Here is a 17,128-nt window from a genome sequence, read left to right as displayed (position 1 = left end):
TTCAAAAAATTAATAACTCTGTATATTTTGTGAATATGCAGCTTTAGTTTGGTGACTTAGTCCCATGTGAATATGGTTTGTGGCAAAATAGCACCCTTCTTCTGTAATAGAAAATTAGAGTTTTTGTGCTTTCAAGATGAATGTATTATTTAAAATTTATTTATGTATTGCATCCGGGAACTTATTTTTATTCCTCTTAAGTTGCTGGGTTTTAAAATAATAAAACTAACAAGAAAATAAGGTTTACTTAAGAGAAAGTCTTACTATCATGGTCCTCGAACAAAAGTTTACTGAAGACCTACTAAGGGTAACTTAAGTTTCCTGTGCAGTGCAGGGAGCTGAGCCTCAGTGGTCAATAAGGTCCGGTCCTTCTCCCTAAAGAACTGTTCCCACTGCATTAGGGTTTCCGTCCTTCATGTTAACTGTAGCATTATGTGGCATGTTACACCACTGTGTATTCACCCCGGCTTGGAAATGCATTGGCCTAAAAGCGTCCACATAACTTCTTTTAATAATAGGCTGTGAACAGAACTAGGCACAATGGCCTAGAACCTATGAGGAATGATTCTTTAGTGAGCAGGAAATGGCCAAGTCTTATGTATATACTACAGAACAGGTCCCAGACATCAGGGAGTTACGGTCAGAAAGATGGACATGATCAAAGGCATGGACACGTGAGGCCTTTTGGGGACACAGTGACAGTTGCCCACATAGAATGGTCTGAGGTTAATCTAGAAATGTAGGTTAGGGGCGCCTGGGTGGCCCGGTCAGTTGGGTAGCCAACTTCGGCTCAGGTCATGATCTCATGGCTCAAAGGCTCCTGAGCTTGAGCCCCGTATTGGACACTGTGCTGACGTCTCAGAGCCTAGAGCTTGCTTCCGATTCTGTGTGTTTGTGTCTCTCTCTGCCCCTCCCCTGCTCATGCTCTCTCTCTCTCTCTCTCTCTCTCAAAAATAAATAAACATTAAACAATGGGGAGGGGGTGAGAAACATAGATTAAATCCAATGGTATGAGCCTTTGAAGGCCATGCTAAGAAATTTGGACTTTGTTCTGAAGATCATGAGAAGGTTTCAGAGAAGGAAACCAAATGGTCAGAATTGCGTTTTTAGAGGAATATCCTAACAGTGGAGGGTGCTGTCATATGTGGATAAGTGGATTCTGTTGAGCTCAAAATAATTTTATTTTATTTAATTAATAACATTAATATTGTAGTTTCTTCTTTTTGAAGTTTCTTTGTTCATTTCAAAGCGCTCCTAACAGTAGACTTTGTTTTCTATACTTGTTCCCTAAACTTGTCAGTGTGTCACAATCCTTAAGAAGGTTTTAGGTCATATGAGCTGTTGAAACCTCTGACTACGTTTCCTCTCCCCTGGCCTCCTACCTGTACCATATCCCCCATGGCTCTCCCTTCCGCCACTCTTCAACCCACCTCCTAAAATGCTTTTCAAACTTCAAAACATTTAAGGAGAGTGAGCCAAAGAAAAGACCAAAAGAAGGTAGCATGAAAAGCATCTCAGAGTGCCTTTCCATGCCAGTGGATTGGGGTTATTCTTACCTCTGCCCTCTACCTAGCTGAGACCCTCAGTACCCATGGGATTTACCCCCAAGCATGAGCAGAAAGTCTGGCCTCCTTGTCTTCCTTGGAACTTTGAATGTGGAGCCATTCATCCCTCAGCCCCTGGAATCTTACCAAGGTGAATGGGTGGTTGAGAGGAGGCAGGTTCCTTCTCTCAGGCACGACATAAAGCCAACAGGTACCCTTCTCCAATACCAGTTCTTCCACCAACAGTTCCCCTGTCCTCAGGTCTTCCCAGACACTCCAGAAGCAGTATGGCCTCATGGTCAAAGGGTAGCTCTGAAGCCAAGTGTAAGTCCAAATCGACCAGTTTCCAGTTGGCAACCTTGAGCAACTTTCTTTATTTCACTGTGCCTCAGTTTTTGTAAAATGGGATTAATAACAATATACGCCTCAAAGGATCGTTGTGAGATGTAAACGCATTTTAGTCCCTGCGAAGTACTTAGTAGAGTTCCTGGCACACAGTAAATGTTAGACAGTATTATGTGACAACATGTCTTAAGTGGGAGATCTCACAGAATAACTTCAATTATTTTTTGCATGTACCATGCAAGCCACTCTTACAGTAGCATCTCATATAATCTTCGTGCAATCCTAATGAATTTGGTCTTTTCTGAGGTGAGACTTTAAATTTGTATGAGCCTAACTGAAATGCATTCCCAAGAATGGTAATCTCTGGGGGGTCAGGAATCTCTGTCTGCTCTGTTCTGAGATATATTTGAAGAACCTGAAATCATGAGTGGCACATATAGTAGAGAACCGTAAGTATTTGCTGAATGAATGAACAAACATCAAGCATGGGGAAACAGTGTGTCTATCTCAGTAAAAGCATGGGTTTTGGAGTCAGGTAGATCTGAGGTCTAAGGCTGCCCGCCCCATTTACTGGAGGTACATGATCTCTGATAAGTTAATCCTTCTCTTCTTCCATTTCCTCACTTATAAAATGAAGATGAAAATAGCTATTGCCTTACAGTTGCTGTGGGAACTCAGATATGATATTGGTGGACAGCGTCCAGCATAAAACTGAGCATATATTAGGAGCTCAGTGAATGGTAGCTATTCTTGTGACTGTGTATTCAGTATGTATGCACATCAGTTAATAATGGGGGAAGCAACATGAAACACAGAAATCGTGTTTCTGTGTTTACGTGTCAAATATGTATTTGCCAAAATTAAAGACTAGCTTTCTTTTTCTTCTTGTCCCTCTGTTGTCTTCGGCATTAGGGTACTTACTAAAGTGGAAGAGAAAACCAGAGTGGAAGGGGGACTCATAGGCGAGGAAGCTGCCAAGAGTTAAGAAAGAAGGCAGGCTGAGGAAACCCTAGAAGGAAGTCAGGGAGAGAATGACGTCCATTCCAGAAGAAAAATCAAGTCAGATAGAAGGAAAGAAGGGCAAGGGAGCAGGTTAATAGACATATCTCTCCTCTCTCCAAACCACCCTCTACCCTGCCCCTCCCCCAGCTTGCTCTTTCTCCTGTTAATATCCCAGTATGCTTCTCCGACCTCTATATTAAACTCCGTGGAAGGATTTTAAGCCTCTGGAGGTACCTCTGCTTCCTACAGGGGAGTCCATAGAAAGCCCCCCATGATTTGGTCTATGCCTACCTAACCTTCCGTCTCCTTCATGTCCTATAGCGGTGACAGTCATCTCAGTGAGGTATGCTGTGCCTTTACACACTTCTTGGCTTTGTGAATGAACTTCTTCCTTGAAGCCCTAGTCACATGTAACGACCCAGTTCAAATGTCTCCTGCCACATAGGGTTTCCCCATGGCCCGCCTGGGCAGACCAGATCACCTGGCCATCGTACCATCACAGACTTGCCGCCTGTGTGTGTCTCATCATATTATAATTGCTTGACTGTCTGAGGACAGTCACCAGAGGTGCTGTTCTATGAGGACCCCAAACACTAATTGTGCAATGTTCATGGAAGAAGTGAGTATAGGTCCCTTTAAAGTTGCTTTTACAGCACGGGTCATCTCTGGCATCACATTTACAGAAAGAATTCCTTCTGATGGCCCACTGGCTGCTCGGTCCACAATGGAGCTCCCTAACTGTGCCGCAGACCCTTAGCCCTTTGTGGATACCTTCCCTAGGAGGATTCAGCAGGAGATATTAACTGGCCTCAGGTCATGTTAAAAATGCTTTTTAAGGGACGCCTGGGTTGGTTGAGCATCTGACTCCTGATTTTGACTCAGATCATGATTCCAGGGTCATTGGATCGAGCCCCATGTCAGGTTCAACACGGAGTATGGAGCCTGCGTAGGGTTTTCTCTCTCTCTCCCTCTGCTCCTCTCCCCTGCTTGTGCACTCTCTTTTTCTCTCTAAAACAAAACAGAAAAATAAATAAAAATTAAAATGCTTTTTAAATGCAAAGATAATAGCCCAGTAAAATAGCCACTGTCCCACTGTATTTTTGTGATGCACCGTTTGCCCTTAATTGCAAAGATCTGCATGTCTTGGTTTAATGCATGGCACTCTTTTGTTTATTTGGCCTAATTATTAAAACCATATCCTAACAGTTGTTGGGGCTAATGTTAGGACTGGGTGAGTCCCACATGTAGTACTGAGCTCAGGAAGAGTTTTGGAAGTGCCTGGAACAAACTGGCACCTGATAAATATTGGCTCCATCTGAATCTGAGTTTCCGACCCTGGGTCACATTTCTAACCCGATTCTGAGATGCCCGGTGTAAGCCAGCAGGAACAGGTACCCAGGACCACAGCAGAGAGGCATCATCAAACACACTCCAGCCGTTCCCGGAGAAATTCTGTACTATTATTGTGCAAGCATTGCCACACTAAGCACAGCACCTCGGCCCTCAGGGGCGGGAGGCTCGGTCTGACTTGTGGAGAAGTGGTTAAGACGGGCACTCCAAGCACTAAAATACCTCTACTATGAAGAAAGGGAGGGAGGATGGCACATTTTGAGCTGACCCATTAGTAAAATTAGCAAAGACCATTCCTGGTGACAGGATAAAACTTTTGGGCAGATTTTCCGAGTTAAAAATTTAAGTGTTTTAGAGCCTACATTGGCTTTGTTTCCAAAGTGCCCGGGATGTCATTGCCACCATATCCTTCCATCCACTGAGTCTGGATTTACAGCGGCCCCAAGGAAAGACCCACCCAGTTCTGTGCAAGTCGCCACCCAGCCGGGCTTCTCCCTGAATCCATCAAACATTTGACTTATTTGGAGAGCCCAGAAGCTTTGCAAAGTTTGGATCAGTCAGCGTTTTGTGATTTTTGCCCGTCTTTCCTAATGTCACCTTTTCTTACATTTTAGATCATGTTTTGCTAATACAATGGGCTCTATCTTCAAACTTGGAAATTCCTTCTTGCTTTAGTACAGAATAAGATTTCTCTCTTTTAATAGCATCTTTTATTCTAAAGGTGAGGGGGTGGCAAGGAAGCAAATAAAATATTCAAGTTACAGGGGTCCCTGGATGGCTCAGCTGGTAAACATACTTCTCTTGATTTCAGCTTAGGTCATGATCTCACGGTTCATGCGATCCAACCCTGTGTGGGGCTCTGCACGGTAACAGCAGGGAGCCTGCTTGGGATTCTCTCTCGCTCGCTCACTCACTCTGCCCCTCCCCTGTTCTCTCTCTCTCCTCTCTCAATAAATAAATAAAACACCTAAAAAATATTCGAGTTACAATACGGAGTGTACAACCTCTTGTATCCTAGAGCACTTTTCCAGTTGGAGATTTTTATTTATGATATACCTGTAAATTGTTAGGACACCAAAGGGACTGTCCCTTGCCCCAACCTGCTAGGACAGTCTGCTAGGAACTCTAGCCCTGCCTGCAGCCTGGAGAGCCCCGATAATGCAGGTGCGTCGTGATACCTGTGCACACGCACACAACCGTCCTTCAGCTTTTTCTTTGTGGTCAAAAGTGGACCTAGGGATAGAAGAAACCCTCGATGTGCCGACAAACAGGAAGGCAAGAACCACTTTGAGCACTACCCCGCATCCAATAAACTAGACACCTGGGAAGCAAGGCCCAGCAATCTCAGTTTTAACAAGCTCACCTGGTGATTTGAGGTACGCGTTACTTTGAGAACACTCCCAGAGGTCAGCCTGGGTCCTGCGGGTTCACACACGTGGACGCGGACAGCCAGCTCTCTTATTATCAACTGAGCGGGGACTGGTCTGATACCTCACATTCAAAGGCTGATTTTGCCCCAAAGGAGGAAGCAGTTCTTCCTTGGGGTATGGGAGCAGAACTGTCCTATTAAAAACTGTTTTGGAGAGGGACGCCTGGGTGTCTCAGTCGGTTGAGGGTCTGTCTTTGGCTCAGGTCATGATCTCACGATCTGGGAGTTTGAGCCCCGAGTTGGGCCCTTTGCTGACAGTTCGGAGTCTGGAGCCTGCTTTGGATTCTGTGTCTCCCTCTCTCTCTGCCCTCCTGCGCTCGAGTTCTGTCTGTCTTTTTCTCTCCCCAAAATAAATAAACATTAACATTTTTTTAATTAAAAGTTTTTAAATATATATTCTGGAGAGAAGGAGAAAAACCAGAGAGATGGCAGTGAACGTACTCTTCAGATCTTGTCTATTATTTTTTGTATTGTCTTTGGTACTGTACACTCAGATGGCAAGTCCAGATTCCAGAGCTCTAAAATAATCTTGAGCCTTTCCCCAATTGATTCATTCTGCTTGCCTGAATTCATGCCATCACACAGCATAGTTTATATCCTTCTATTTATTCCACAGCAAAGTTTATTCTAAGACTTCCCTGTAGTTTGTAGGCTACTGATTGCCATCACAGACACTCAAAATGTCTATCCTGGTAGCACATCCAGATGCTCTTTCTGTATTGTAGGCCCATCTCCTTAATCCTGTTAAATACCCTTAGATTCTTCATCAGTACCTCTACTTCCTACTCATCTTCTTTCCATTTTTCTGACAAAAGAACATCTGTTCATAAATCAAATAATTGAGCTCTCAAAGGGCATAGCTAAAACGTATAGGTAACCTGTTCCCATGCATCGAGAGTGTAGCTCGGATGATAGATAATTTATCTGGCACAGGGACCTGGTGTTAAGCAATATTGAATCACATAGTGAAAAGGTAATTCCTTCTCAATTATCTTTCAATCCTTCTGATTCCTTTCAGAGAAGTCTCTGTCTCGTGCTAGTGTGTCTTTCATGCCTCCAATGCTGACTGACTTCCCTACTGAGCACATTTAGAACAGGCCTCAGAATCAGAGCCATCCACCAGCCCAACATCTCTAGCCAACACTTATTAATATCAATTAATTTCCATTGTACTTGTTTTTGTAATTATATTCTATTTATGACAAGTGATACTCTATTCATGAATAGAATAGTATAAGTCTCTTAAGTTTCCCTTTAAATACATTTATTTTTTAAATGTGAATTCAGTACGAAAATAATTTTTTTAAGTCAGGTAGCATGTAACAGGGCTGCGTTATGATTTTTGACATTTTTACGCCCTAAGCACTTTGCATTTCTGGGTCCTTTCCAACATTTATGTATACATACACATACATGTATATACATTTATTCAGATATATATACACACTTACATATATAAATATATTTTATGTTTTATATATTGCATATGTGTGTATGTATGTATTTATATATTAAATATGTAATATTTTATGACTGCATTAACATAAAGATGAATATAATCTTCAACTCTAAAAGTTCATTTTTTTCTTCTGATTCTAAAAGAAATTAAAACACTTTCATGGGCCATGGACACTGTGTCTCCTATGCCTAATGCCTGGGTGAGCCCTCGTATGTGATATAACAAAGTTTAAAATGCTAGCTTATCATGACTGATGTTTGTGGTGCACTAGTTTAACACAATCCCCTCATTGTACAAAAACAAAAACAAAAAACGAGCTTCACAAATGTACAAGGCCCTGCCTCAAGTCTTATAGTCTTATAGTGTCTGGTGGTAAGACACAACCAGAACTAGATCCCAAATGCTAGTTTCCTGATCTTTCCACTTAATTACACTCCGTTCTTCCTGGGAGCCTCTCCTCCAAAAGCCTTTGTCTTAGACCATCTCCTTCACATCACAATTAAGTCATGGGTGACAGACAACATCTGGGGTCTCCTCTCTGCAGTCTGACCTTTACCTTGGGGGGCTGGTCAGTTCATGGTGATAATCACTGCTTCGTAAAGAGAACCCATCTGAACCCCATTTAAAATAAACACAAGGGGTACAAAAACCCAAGATAGATTTGGACTTCCCTTTTTGGACACAATTTTCTGATCTGTCTCATTAAAATTAGCGGCAATGGAAACTTGAGCTTGGGATAGGATAACTACTTACATAATAGACCAGTGCTTTCCAGGGTAGAGTTTATAGATTAGATCAAAGGTTTATTCCTTGTGCTGTCAACCCTTCATCTTACATAGCAGTTTAAAAAAAAAAAAAAAAACAGAAAGAAAGAGAGAAGGAAGGGAGAGAGTGAAGAAAGAAAGAAAGAAAGAAAGAAAGAAAGAAAGAAAGAAAGAAAGAAAGAAAGAAAGAAAGAAAGAAAAAGAAAAGAGAGAGAGAGAAGGAAGGAAGGAAGGAAGGAAGGAAGGAAGTCAAATCTTAGCAACTCAGCTGCTAGTGATTGTTCTATTGACAATGCACTATAGAAAAACAGTCCAATACAATTCTTAAGAGCCCCCTCTGGCAACCAGACTTTATCTCTTTCTTTGGTTAGCCAGTGTGTGTCTACACCTGAGAAAACTTTAAGTTAAAAGGTATTTGTGTTTGAGAAATAGAAACAGATCGTTCCTGAGTATACGTTTTGTTTTGTTTTGTTTTTTTAGTTGTCAATGATCCTTTATTGAAATATTTTCCTTTGTACTTCTTAAGTAGCTGGGCATTCCACTGTACCACTGTTTGTATCATCTATGATGTCATGAAAACGACGGCCATCAACAGTGCATCCCACACGCTGAGAAATCCCCAGGTTCTCTTTAATGGCTCTAGAGAGCTCTCTGACAATAAAGATAGGTACTGCATCTGTCAGAGTCCATATTTCATACATGTATGAAAGATGGACTATATTTCATCTCATCAAAAGTGATACTTTCACTGTGCTTGACGGGCTTCAGCTTCTCTCTGTCTCTGTCTGGTTCCTGGGGGCCTTTGATACCAGGGCCGAGGCAGAAGGTACTACTTAATCTAGGCCTGTCTATTCACAATAGCCAGTTTAACTGTCATTCTTAGACCCTTCCAGTCACCTGTTGCCTTGGGATGTCATCATCCCATCATTGCCTTGTTGAGTGACAGACCCAGGGTCCAGCCTTGATGGCTGGGGCAGACGTGGCACTGACTTCCTGGCTCATGCACTTAAGGTTTGATTCCATTGGGGTGGAGTTTAGGAGACATGGTGGAGGCAGCCGGTACCAGATCATTCGAGGGTGGGATAACCAATAATGTTGCACCTTAACCTCTTCCAGGCCAAAAGACAAAAGAGCTGCCTCCAGCCATCTTTAACATCACACCACTGAAAATTCCTGACTTTATGCCAGCGGTTTTATTGTTTATTATTATTCAGAATGCTTATATACCACAGGAAAGAATACATTTGCCAAAATATATTTCTTTTAGTGAAGACCTCTTCCTTTTTTTTGAGGCTCAGCTAAAAAAGTGTTCTGGCCAGTTGAATGACAACATAAGTGATCTTCAGTCATGCACTCCCACGGGTTTATTGAGTCAAAGATTATTTAACTATATCTTTTAAAAATATAGTTCTAATGTAGAAACCAGAGCCTAGGATTTGGAGACAGGACTGGTCTTGAACTTTCCCTCCAGACTTACTAGCTCTGTGATCTTGGGCAAGAGAATTACCTTTTCTGAGTCTTTGTTACCTCGTCTGCAAAATGGAGTTAATAATTCTCGTTTAAGCTATTGTGTCAAAGATTAAATTATCTCCACAAATATTTATTGAGCACCTCCTATATGTCAAGCTCTTTTCTACAAATGCCACGGTGAACAAAAAATAGATTACCATTCTTGTGCAGTGGGTGGTCTTGGATGGACTTGAATATTTGAATATTTCCTACCTAGTTCTTAAGTCATTCAAGCAAAGTATTGCCTGGAAGTGGATTAGAACTGGATTTCTTGTACCTGGAGTTCTAAAATAATTATCCCTCTGGCTGCTACAGATTTTGGGTTACAGTTGAACTGCTAAAGGTTACTTAGAGATTCAGCAGGATCATTTATAGATTTTCACCATTTTTTTTAGTTTATAAAACCTTACCAACCTGCAGAGCAAAGTCTGTATTCGCTATAAATATTTTGTACTGCTTTTACTTCTGTTAATATATACTGTTTAACAGTAACCATAATTTGCATTACAGATTTTTAGAGAGGGAGATATATAGTATTTAGTGCCTGAAAATTCTGAATGATAAGTTGTTACCCTGATTTCTGTCCCTGGCCCAATTGGCACAGGCACAGTTAGCCTCAAAGAGATCTTCTGTCATTGATGATGTCATTGATGGACTAAGTAGCTACTTTTTAGCGGTGATGATACCCTTAATGAAGTGATCTAGAAAGATCTTCATTTTTCAAAGAGATTTTTCTGTCTGGCCTCATCAGAGTACATCCTAACCCTTCCAGATGTGACAGCCGATAATCAGCAAGTAGGTTAGGTAAAATAATGATAACTGGATAAATAAGAATATTCAGATTAGCTATTTGAACTTATATAATATAGAAAAATGGATGATTTTATACTCAGTTTGGAACAATGGATGAAGATGTAGAATTTACACACTTTTTATGATTAACAAGTCAAAAATAATAGATCACTGTCATTCTGTATATAACCCACACAGGCCGTCAGAGTCAATATCTTCAGTGAAAATGTTTGATTTGCAGGGATTTTTTTTTCTGTGTGAGAATTGGCAAGACTTGGCCTTATTGTTAGCTATACATTTGAATTTTACACATGAATGCACCATTGTAAAACTAGTGTTGGCATTTCAAATCGGTGAAACTCCAGGCCAATGTCATCTGAGGTGACTAGATTATAGTGAAAAAAAAAACCAATAAAACAGATCTTTAAAATACATACTGTCTCTGTATCAACAGACATGTACATTTTGCATGGTTCCCTTCAGTGCTAATTATACTGTTTTAAAACAACAATAGAGAACCAAAGGATAAGAAAATATAAAGCTACCCAACTGTGGAATCACCCACCTGACATTCTAGGAATACTGTTCTCTAATTACTAATATATTGGCAGTCAGAACAGTTATCTAGAGGGGAACATTTTTAAAGCAAAGAATTTCTGCTATCAATATTTCTTTTAAAATCGGTATTTCTGTCTTCTCTATAAATATAAACAATATGTTGCTTCAAAGATGTTCACTTTGATATCACCACCATGTCTTTTCCGGCCAAGGCCCACCTGCCACCCGGTTCCATTTTGCCCATGAATCCGATTAGAGTCTGAAAATCATAACATTCCGTTTGCTGCATTTCCTTTGAATATGCAAACAAGACAGCAAGAGAGGAGCAAAGATTCCTTCACGGCCCTTAGGAGATACTAAACAGAATTCAAATTTGCTGGTGGTTCAGTTCTCAATTCTGCCATCTTCTTACTCTTGAGAAACTCCAGTGTTGAAAGGTAAATCTGTATCCTAACCCAGTTTTGCCTAAGAAGATCTTTGTCCCTTATGCCTCCATCAAACTTCAATACCAAGACGAGCTGATTTTCCTTTCTTGTTACCAAGTTTCATCCCCATCTTGGCCAACTAAATTGAGCATCAGAGTGGCCACTGCATCCGAACAAGAAATGGGAAGGTCCTGCCCACCTTCTTTGGAGTCTGTCTTCAAACATCATGTCTAAATCCATGTACTGCTGTTACAAACCAATACATCCTTTCTGGGAACTATTTTGGCTTCGTTTCCTAACCTGTTGCTGATAATACACACATAATCTGGAATTATGTGTCAACAGTCCTAAAATCTTCATAGACTTTAACCATAAGAAAACAATTTAACATTTGGACATTCAGACAAAGAATTCTATAAAGATATTCACCATGACATTTTTCGTAAACAAAAAGTTGAAAATCTTATACTAGTTAATGTCCAAGAACAGGAATTGGTCAAACAAATGTTAGTATATCCATAAAATGGAGTTTTAAGCAGCTATGGTCAAGGTTGATATTCTAGAAGGATTTCTGAAATGGCATATCAAAAATTCTCATGCTACAGTCCAAAACAAGATCGCGTGCACAGTACAATCTTAACTATGTATAAATAATATGAACAAAGAGAGGGCAAAAACAAAAGGACATCTACCAAAATATTAAAGTAGTTCTTTTTATTCCTTTCTTATGTTCTAATACATCTTTCAACATTACTGAAATTTCCTGTATTTGTCATAAATAAAATAAAACTTTAAAAATTCGGATCCAGGAGAAAAATACCAATAGAGCGATCAATGCACCCCATGCTTTCCTGTCCCTCCTACCTCTTAGGCGAGCCCTATACAGCTGCTGTCTGCTGTGGTCCTTTTGCTAGGAATTTGCACGATCCATTCTCCTACTGGAGACAAAACAGCTATTGAGTGGCGATGATAAGAATCTGTGTCACCTGCTCTCTGTTCTTTTTCAGCACACAACAGTTTTGCCCTTTATATTAATCGAGATGAGGACATCACACCATGCGTATCCCAGAAGGAATAGCGGACTCGTCGCCATATGTACCTTCTCTGTTGGCTATATATTATGGTAAGGACAGTGCCTGCTGGGCTTTCACATTGTATTAGATTTTGCACTGCTAAATTTGGGCACATATTTCATTATGGATATAATCACTAACAGATTCACACTGCGTGCCTCATTTGGTCCAGGACCTGGGCTTTGTCTCATTTCCCCAGATGCTTATATTTTTAGAAAGTATATGCCAAACCTCACACAACAGGAATTTGTTGAACAATCCCATGTAAGCAATGGTTCTTCCAAGGCTACATTTTTCAACTCTTTTTCAAACTAAATGTTTTTCTTGGACAGCGATTTTATTGCTTAAGGGCTTTTTGCTTGGGAGTTTTTTGTTGTTGCTGTTGTTGGTGAGCAAATGCAAATGAGGACAGAAGAAATGGCCCGTTTAGAGGAGTGACCTTAAGCTTCGTAGGAAACGGAGGGAAAGTGGACATTTGCCTGAGTCAGTTGACAGCCTATCTTACAATTAGCGATTACACATAGCACGCATTTAAAGGTTTTGTTTTTTTAGAATTGGGATAAATAAATCACAAGAAATCTCCACTTGGCCTCTTGCGCACGAATAAGTCCCAAGTGGGTGGGGCCACATTAATCTGATAACAGTGCAGTTGCCTGTTGAGTTTACTTCACATTCACTTCAGTTCTTATCATGTTTTAATGTCTCAATATTATTCATTTTAAGACACGGAATTTCTCACTTCTCTTTAGAATTCCAAGTCCTCTTTGAAATATTAGCGTGCACAGAAGAGGTCTTCCTGCCAGCATTGCTGCCTCTTGGGACTCACGTCCTGAGTTCTGTGTCATCATCCCTTCCTTTAAGCCTGAGGGACTGACCAACATTCCCCCAAACACCCCAGCACTGTGCTTAAGGCCTTCAAAATCCCAGAGCGCTTTGGGAGGCCCGGGCCTCATGGAGTATTTTGCTCCAGCCAGCCCAGAAATACAAAATAGAGGTCAGTATAGTACTTCACATCCCTTGTGTGGATGACCACATAATGCCCCAGACCTGACCAGAAGGAGAATTTGCTTCTAGGAGGTCCTACCCTGTGGCTGGATCTAAGGGGACACCCAGACCACAGACCCCAGAACAAACATGCAGTAATATTCACTCCCTCTGCCATTTCATTGACTAGTCAAAGACTAGGGAATGTTTGTGTTCCTAGTCACTTCCTAGATCTTTTGCTTCCACCCAAAATGTTAAGTACTGATTTTCTCTGATAGAAAAGGTCCAGGTGATCTGGGCTCACAGGTGAAACGTGACTGAAATTATGTCTTGAAAAATGAATATAGGTACTTTATATGTATTAACTTGATATTGAAATGACTCTCACCTTTCAGAAGAGGCCTGTAGGGAAACATGAATTACTCCAAGGACACATTCATTTAAAACTCAAAAATCATTAAGAATCAAAGCCCCTTCCCCAAGCCCCCCAAAATATAATTTATTACTCTGTACTCATATATGCTTACCTGTGGGGAGGGAAGCTTTTAAATCTGAGATCTCTGGGTGTATTTCTGTGAATCCATTTATATGACATTAAATTATCTGAATCTGGGGACACCTGAGTGGCTCAGTCAGTTGAGCGTCCACCTTCAGCTCAGGTCATGATCTCACAGTTTGTGGGTCCCAGCCCGGCATCTGCCTCTGTACTCACAGCTCAGAGCCTGGAGTCTGCTTCAGGTTCTGTGTCTCCCTCTCTCTCTCTCTGCTCCTCCCCCACTCGTGCTCTGTCTCTCAAAAATGAATAAATGTTTTTTTTAAAAAAAGAGGGTTTTTTTGGGAGGGGAGGGCACCTGGGTGGCTCAGTCGGTTAAGCATCCCACTTCGGCTCAGGTCATGATCCCACGGTTTGTGGGTTCCAGCCCCACGTTGAGCCCTGTGCTGACAGCTCGCTCAGAGCCTGGAGCCTGTTTCAGATTCTGTGTCTCCCTCTCCCTCTGACCCTCCCCTGCTCACGCTGTCTCTCTCTCTCAGAAATAAATTTTTTTTTTAATTTTTTTAAATTTTTTTAAAATTATCTGAATCTTATAGAGCCCCAGAGGTTTCGGGAACTACGTACTTTCCAATGGCTTTTCTTCCATTGTGGGTATACTCAGTTCACGTTCCAAAGAGACACATGGGAAATACCACATAGCCTTCATTACAGACCCCCAAGGTCCCTCATTAAAATGAAGCATTACTCACGCTCTTCATGCCAAGTGAGGCTTGCCAGCTCTGCGTACTCCCTAAGTAAACCAGTACTTGTTTGGACATGAATTTGCATTAACCAGCAAATTCTCTCAGATACGTTCTGAGAGAGCTTTCAAAGTAGACCCTTTCCTTTGGTGTTGTGCCCTAGGTATTCATAGCTATGCCAAGAGCTAAACAGTGCCCCTCACGCTGTGTCATAGTATATAAATCCAAGGATTTTCACTGTTATCAAAAAGGTGCTGGCTTTTGCTTCCTACCAGACTATCCCATGAGCCACCGGACCAGTGACACGACAGTAGAAGGCTCAGGATATGAAATCTTTTGATAGCATACCAGGATTGTGACTGGACATTCCAGGACCTCGTGCCAAAATGGAAGAAAGCATTCCTCTTATCACGTGCTAATGATAAAACAAATAGCTCTCCCCAGCAATCGTCTGCACGATGGAGCTAAACCTGGACCTCTGCGGCTGCTGGCCAGGCTGTCTGTGCTTTACTCTGATTCTCGCTTGCTGTCCATTCCCACACGTCTCCCTCCCCATCTGAACTTGTTCTATTCCTAGACTTGGACAGCCACAGTCAAGGAAGCAAGGGTTACGGGAGCTTTCCCTCGTAGACTGGAGCCCACTGAGCTGCCTCCCTGAGTGGCTCCATTTCCCAGCCCCTACCTCAGCCTTCCCAAGCTGAGCATCAGAAGTCAGCCCAGACTCGTCCCCTGCCACCTACTGTCCCCCACCGTACTTCTCTCCATTTGCCCAAGTGTCCCGGACACAGGCATCTCCCTGTACTCTTAACTCCTTAACTCATTCCCCCACGCATTCTCTACACCCTAGTTGTGGGATTTCTCCTAAAAAATGAGATGACCGTAAAAATGAGATTTCTCCTAAAAAATGTAATGACTACCATTCTTTTGAGTTCAGTGCCAAGTGTTTTTCAAAACTTATGTTATCTAGTTCCTCAAATACCCCTTCGAGATAGGCATTCTCTGGCCTATTTTACAGATAAGGAAACTAAAGCTTAGACAGTGTATGACTTGCCCAAGGAAAAGCCACTTACTGTTACCAGAGCTGGAGTGTGTCTACAGTCTGTACAGTTCACCGTGCTCTCCACTGCCTTCTTCTGGATGAAGAGTGTCTCTACAGACTAAGTGCATGTTTCGGTTTTGTTTTGTTTTGAAGTATTGCATCAGAAGCAGTGTGTCTAACAGTTAAGGCCACTTCCTGGGTTAGAATTCTGAGCCCTTTATTTCTGAGCTCTCACTTACTCAGATATAATATAGGGGTAAGGATCTCACAGAACAGTTGTGAGGACTGAATTACTATATGTAGAACCCATAGAACAATGCCTGGCACACAGTAAAAAATTTCTATATTTCTTATCATTGTTAGTAGTAGTAGTAGTGTTAGTATTATACGTCTATACTTGCTGTTCTGAGAACAGTAAATAGTAGCAGAGCTCATGGTGTTTTCTTATCAAGGGTTTGAGAATTTTGGTTACAGTGCTGTAAAGCCCTTTCTTTTCCATTTACTCTTTCTCACTCACTCATATGCACTTCACTTTAAAAAACCAAAATAGCCCTAAAGAATATGAAAATATCACTTTTTTTTTCTTTTTAAGTTTAGAAAGACTATAAGGAAATCTTAAAGGGGGACTGAGTAAATCAGAAAGCTTTAAGATCATGGGATATTGACTGCTGTCTCCCTCTAGTTAACAAATTCTGTAAGAGAAGACACCCTTACTCCACCTGATGCAGAACTGCTGGTGCCAATGTGTTCCTTGGCTGTGGCCTCACACCACCTCGTATCTTTGTCTCCCTGTAGTACTCACTGCTCTGCTTTAAAATCTGAAGGACACAGAAAGAGGAAACTACCCAAAACCTAGGAAATTTATATCCCCAACAGTTCAGCAGTGGGTCTCCTTTGTCCTGAGAAGGCTTCTTCCTGCCCATCATCCCCTCCCAAGGTGGTTCTCATTCGGTAGAGCCCACATGAGATCTCAGAGCCCAGGCATAATACATGTTAACACTAAATTCAAGGCATAGTCAGAAGCAAGGAGGCTTTAGAGAAGGAGAGAAAATGAGTCCTAGGAATTTCTTCTTATGGATAAACATTTCCTGTCACTATAGTGAACTTATTTAAAGCAGAACAGAGATTTCTGTTGTCTCTGGGCTATAGTGGTTTTTGATAAATTTCATGTTACAAATCTTATTACCCCAAGTGGGTCCATGGTGCAATTCTCAAAACAGAACATAAAACAAAGTAAAATCCTTCTATGATATAATCTTAAGCTGCCCTAAATCAGAGTTCTATCTCCACCAAAGTGATTATCCCTCAGCTATGCAATTGCAGATTATTTTTTGTTTTCTTATTGAAACTTTTCTTTACTTCAAGTTTGTACAGGACACAAATGTTTTTTTTTTTATTATTTACTGTTTGTTTATTTGTTTGTTTATTTATTTATTTTAGAGGGGGAGAGAGAATGCAGGGAGGGGAGAGGAGCAGAGGGAGAAAGAGAGAGAATCTTAAGCCGGCTCCACACTCAGCACAGAGTCTGATGCAGGGCTCAATCCCATGACTCTGGGATCATGACCTGAGCCAAAATCAAGAGCTGAATGCTCAACCAGCAGAGCCACCCAGGTACCACAACA

General features: G+C 41.4%; 1 protein-coding gene across 5 annotated transcripts in view; it reads left to right on the top strand.

Moving 5' to 3' along the window:
- Window positions 1-17,128, top strand: part of AIG1 (androgen induced 1) — a 241,628-nt gene that overhangs the window by 188,219 nt on the left and 36,281 nt on the right. For 3 of the 5 annotated variants that reach the window (XM_077776000.1, XM_077775997.1, XM_077775998.1), the window contains one exon: window positions 12,185-12,300. The exons of the other annotated variants lie outside the window; for them this stretch is intronic. In XM_077776000.1, coding sequence (XP_077632126.1) covers window positions 12,185-12,300 — 116 coding nt within the window. The remainder of the gene's footprint in view (window positions 1-12,184; window positions 12,301-17,128) is intronic. 5 annotated transcript variants of the gene reach the window in all.

Source organism: Crocuta crocuta, unplaced genomic scaffold (assembly GCF_008692635.1).
Source record: "Crocuta crocuta isolate KB4526 unplaced genomic scaffold, BGI_CrCroc_1.0 scaffold25, whole genome shotgun sequence".
Taxonomy (NCBI): Eukaryota; Metazoa; Chordata; class Mammalia; order Carnivora; family Hyaenidae; genus Crocuta; species Crocuta crocuta.
The sequence above is the reverse complement of the archived record's forward strand: the minus strand, read 5'-3'. Positions and strand labels throughout refer to the sequence as shown.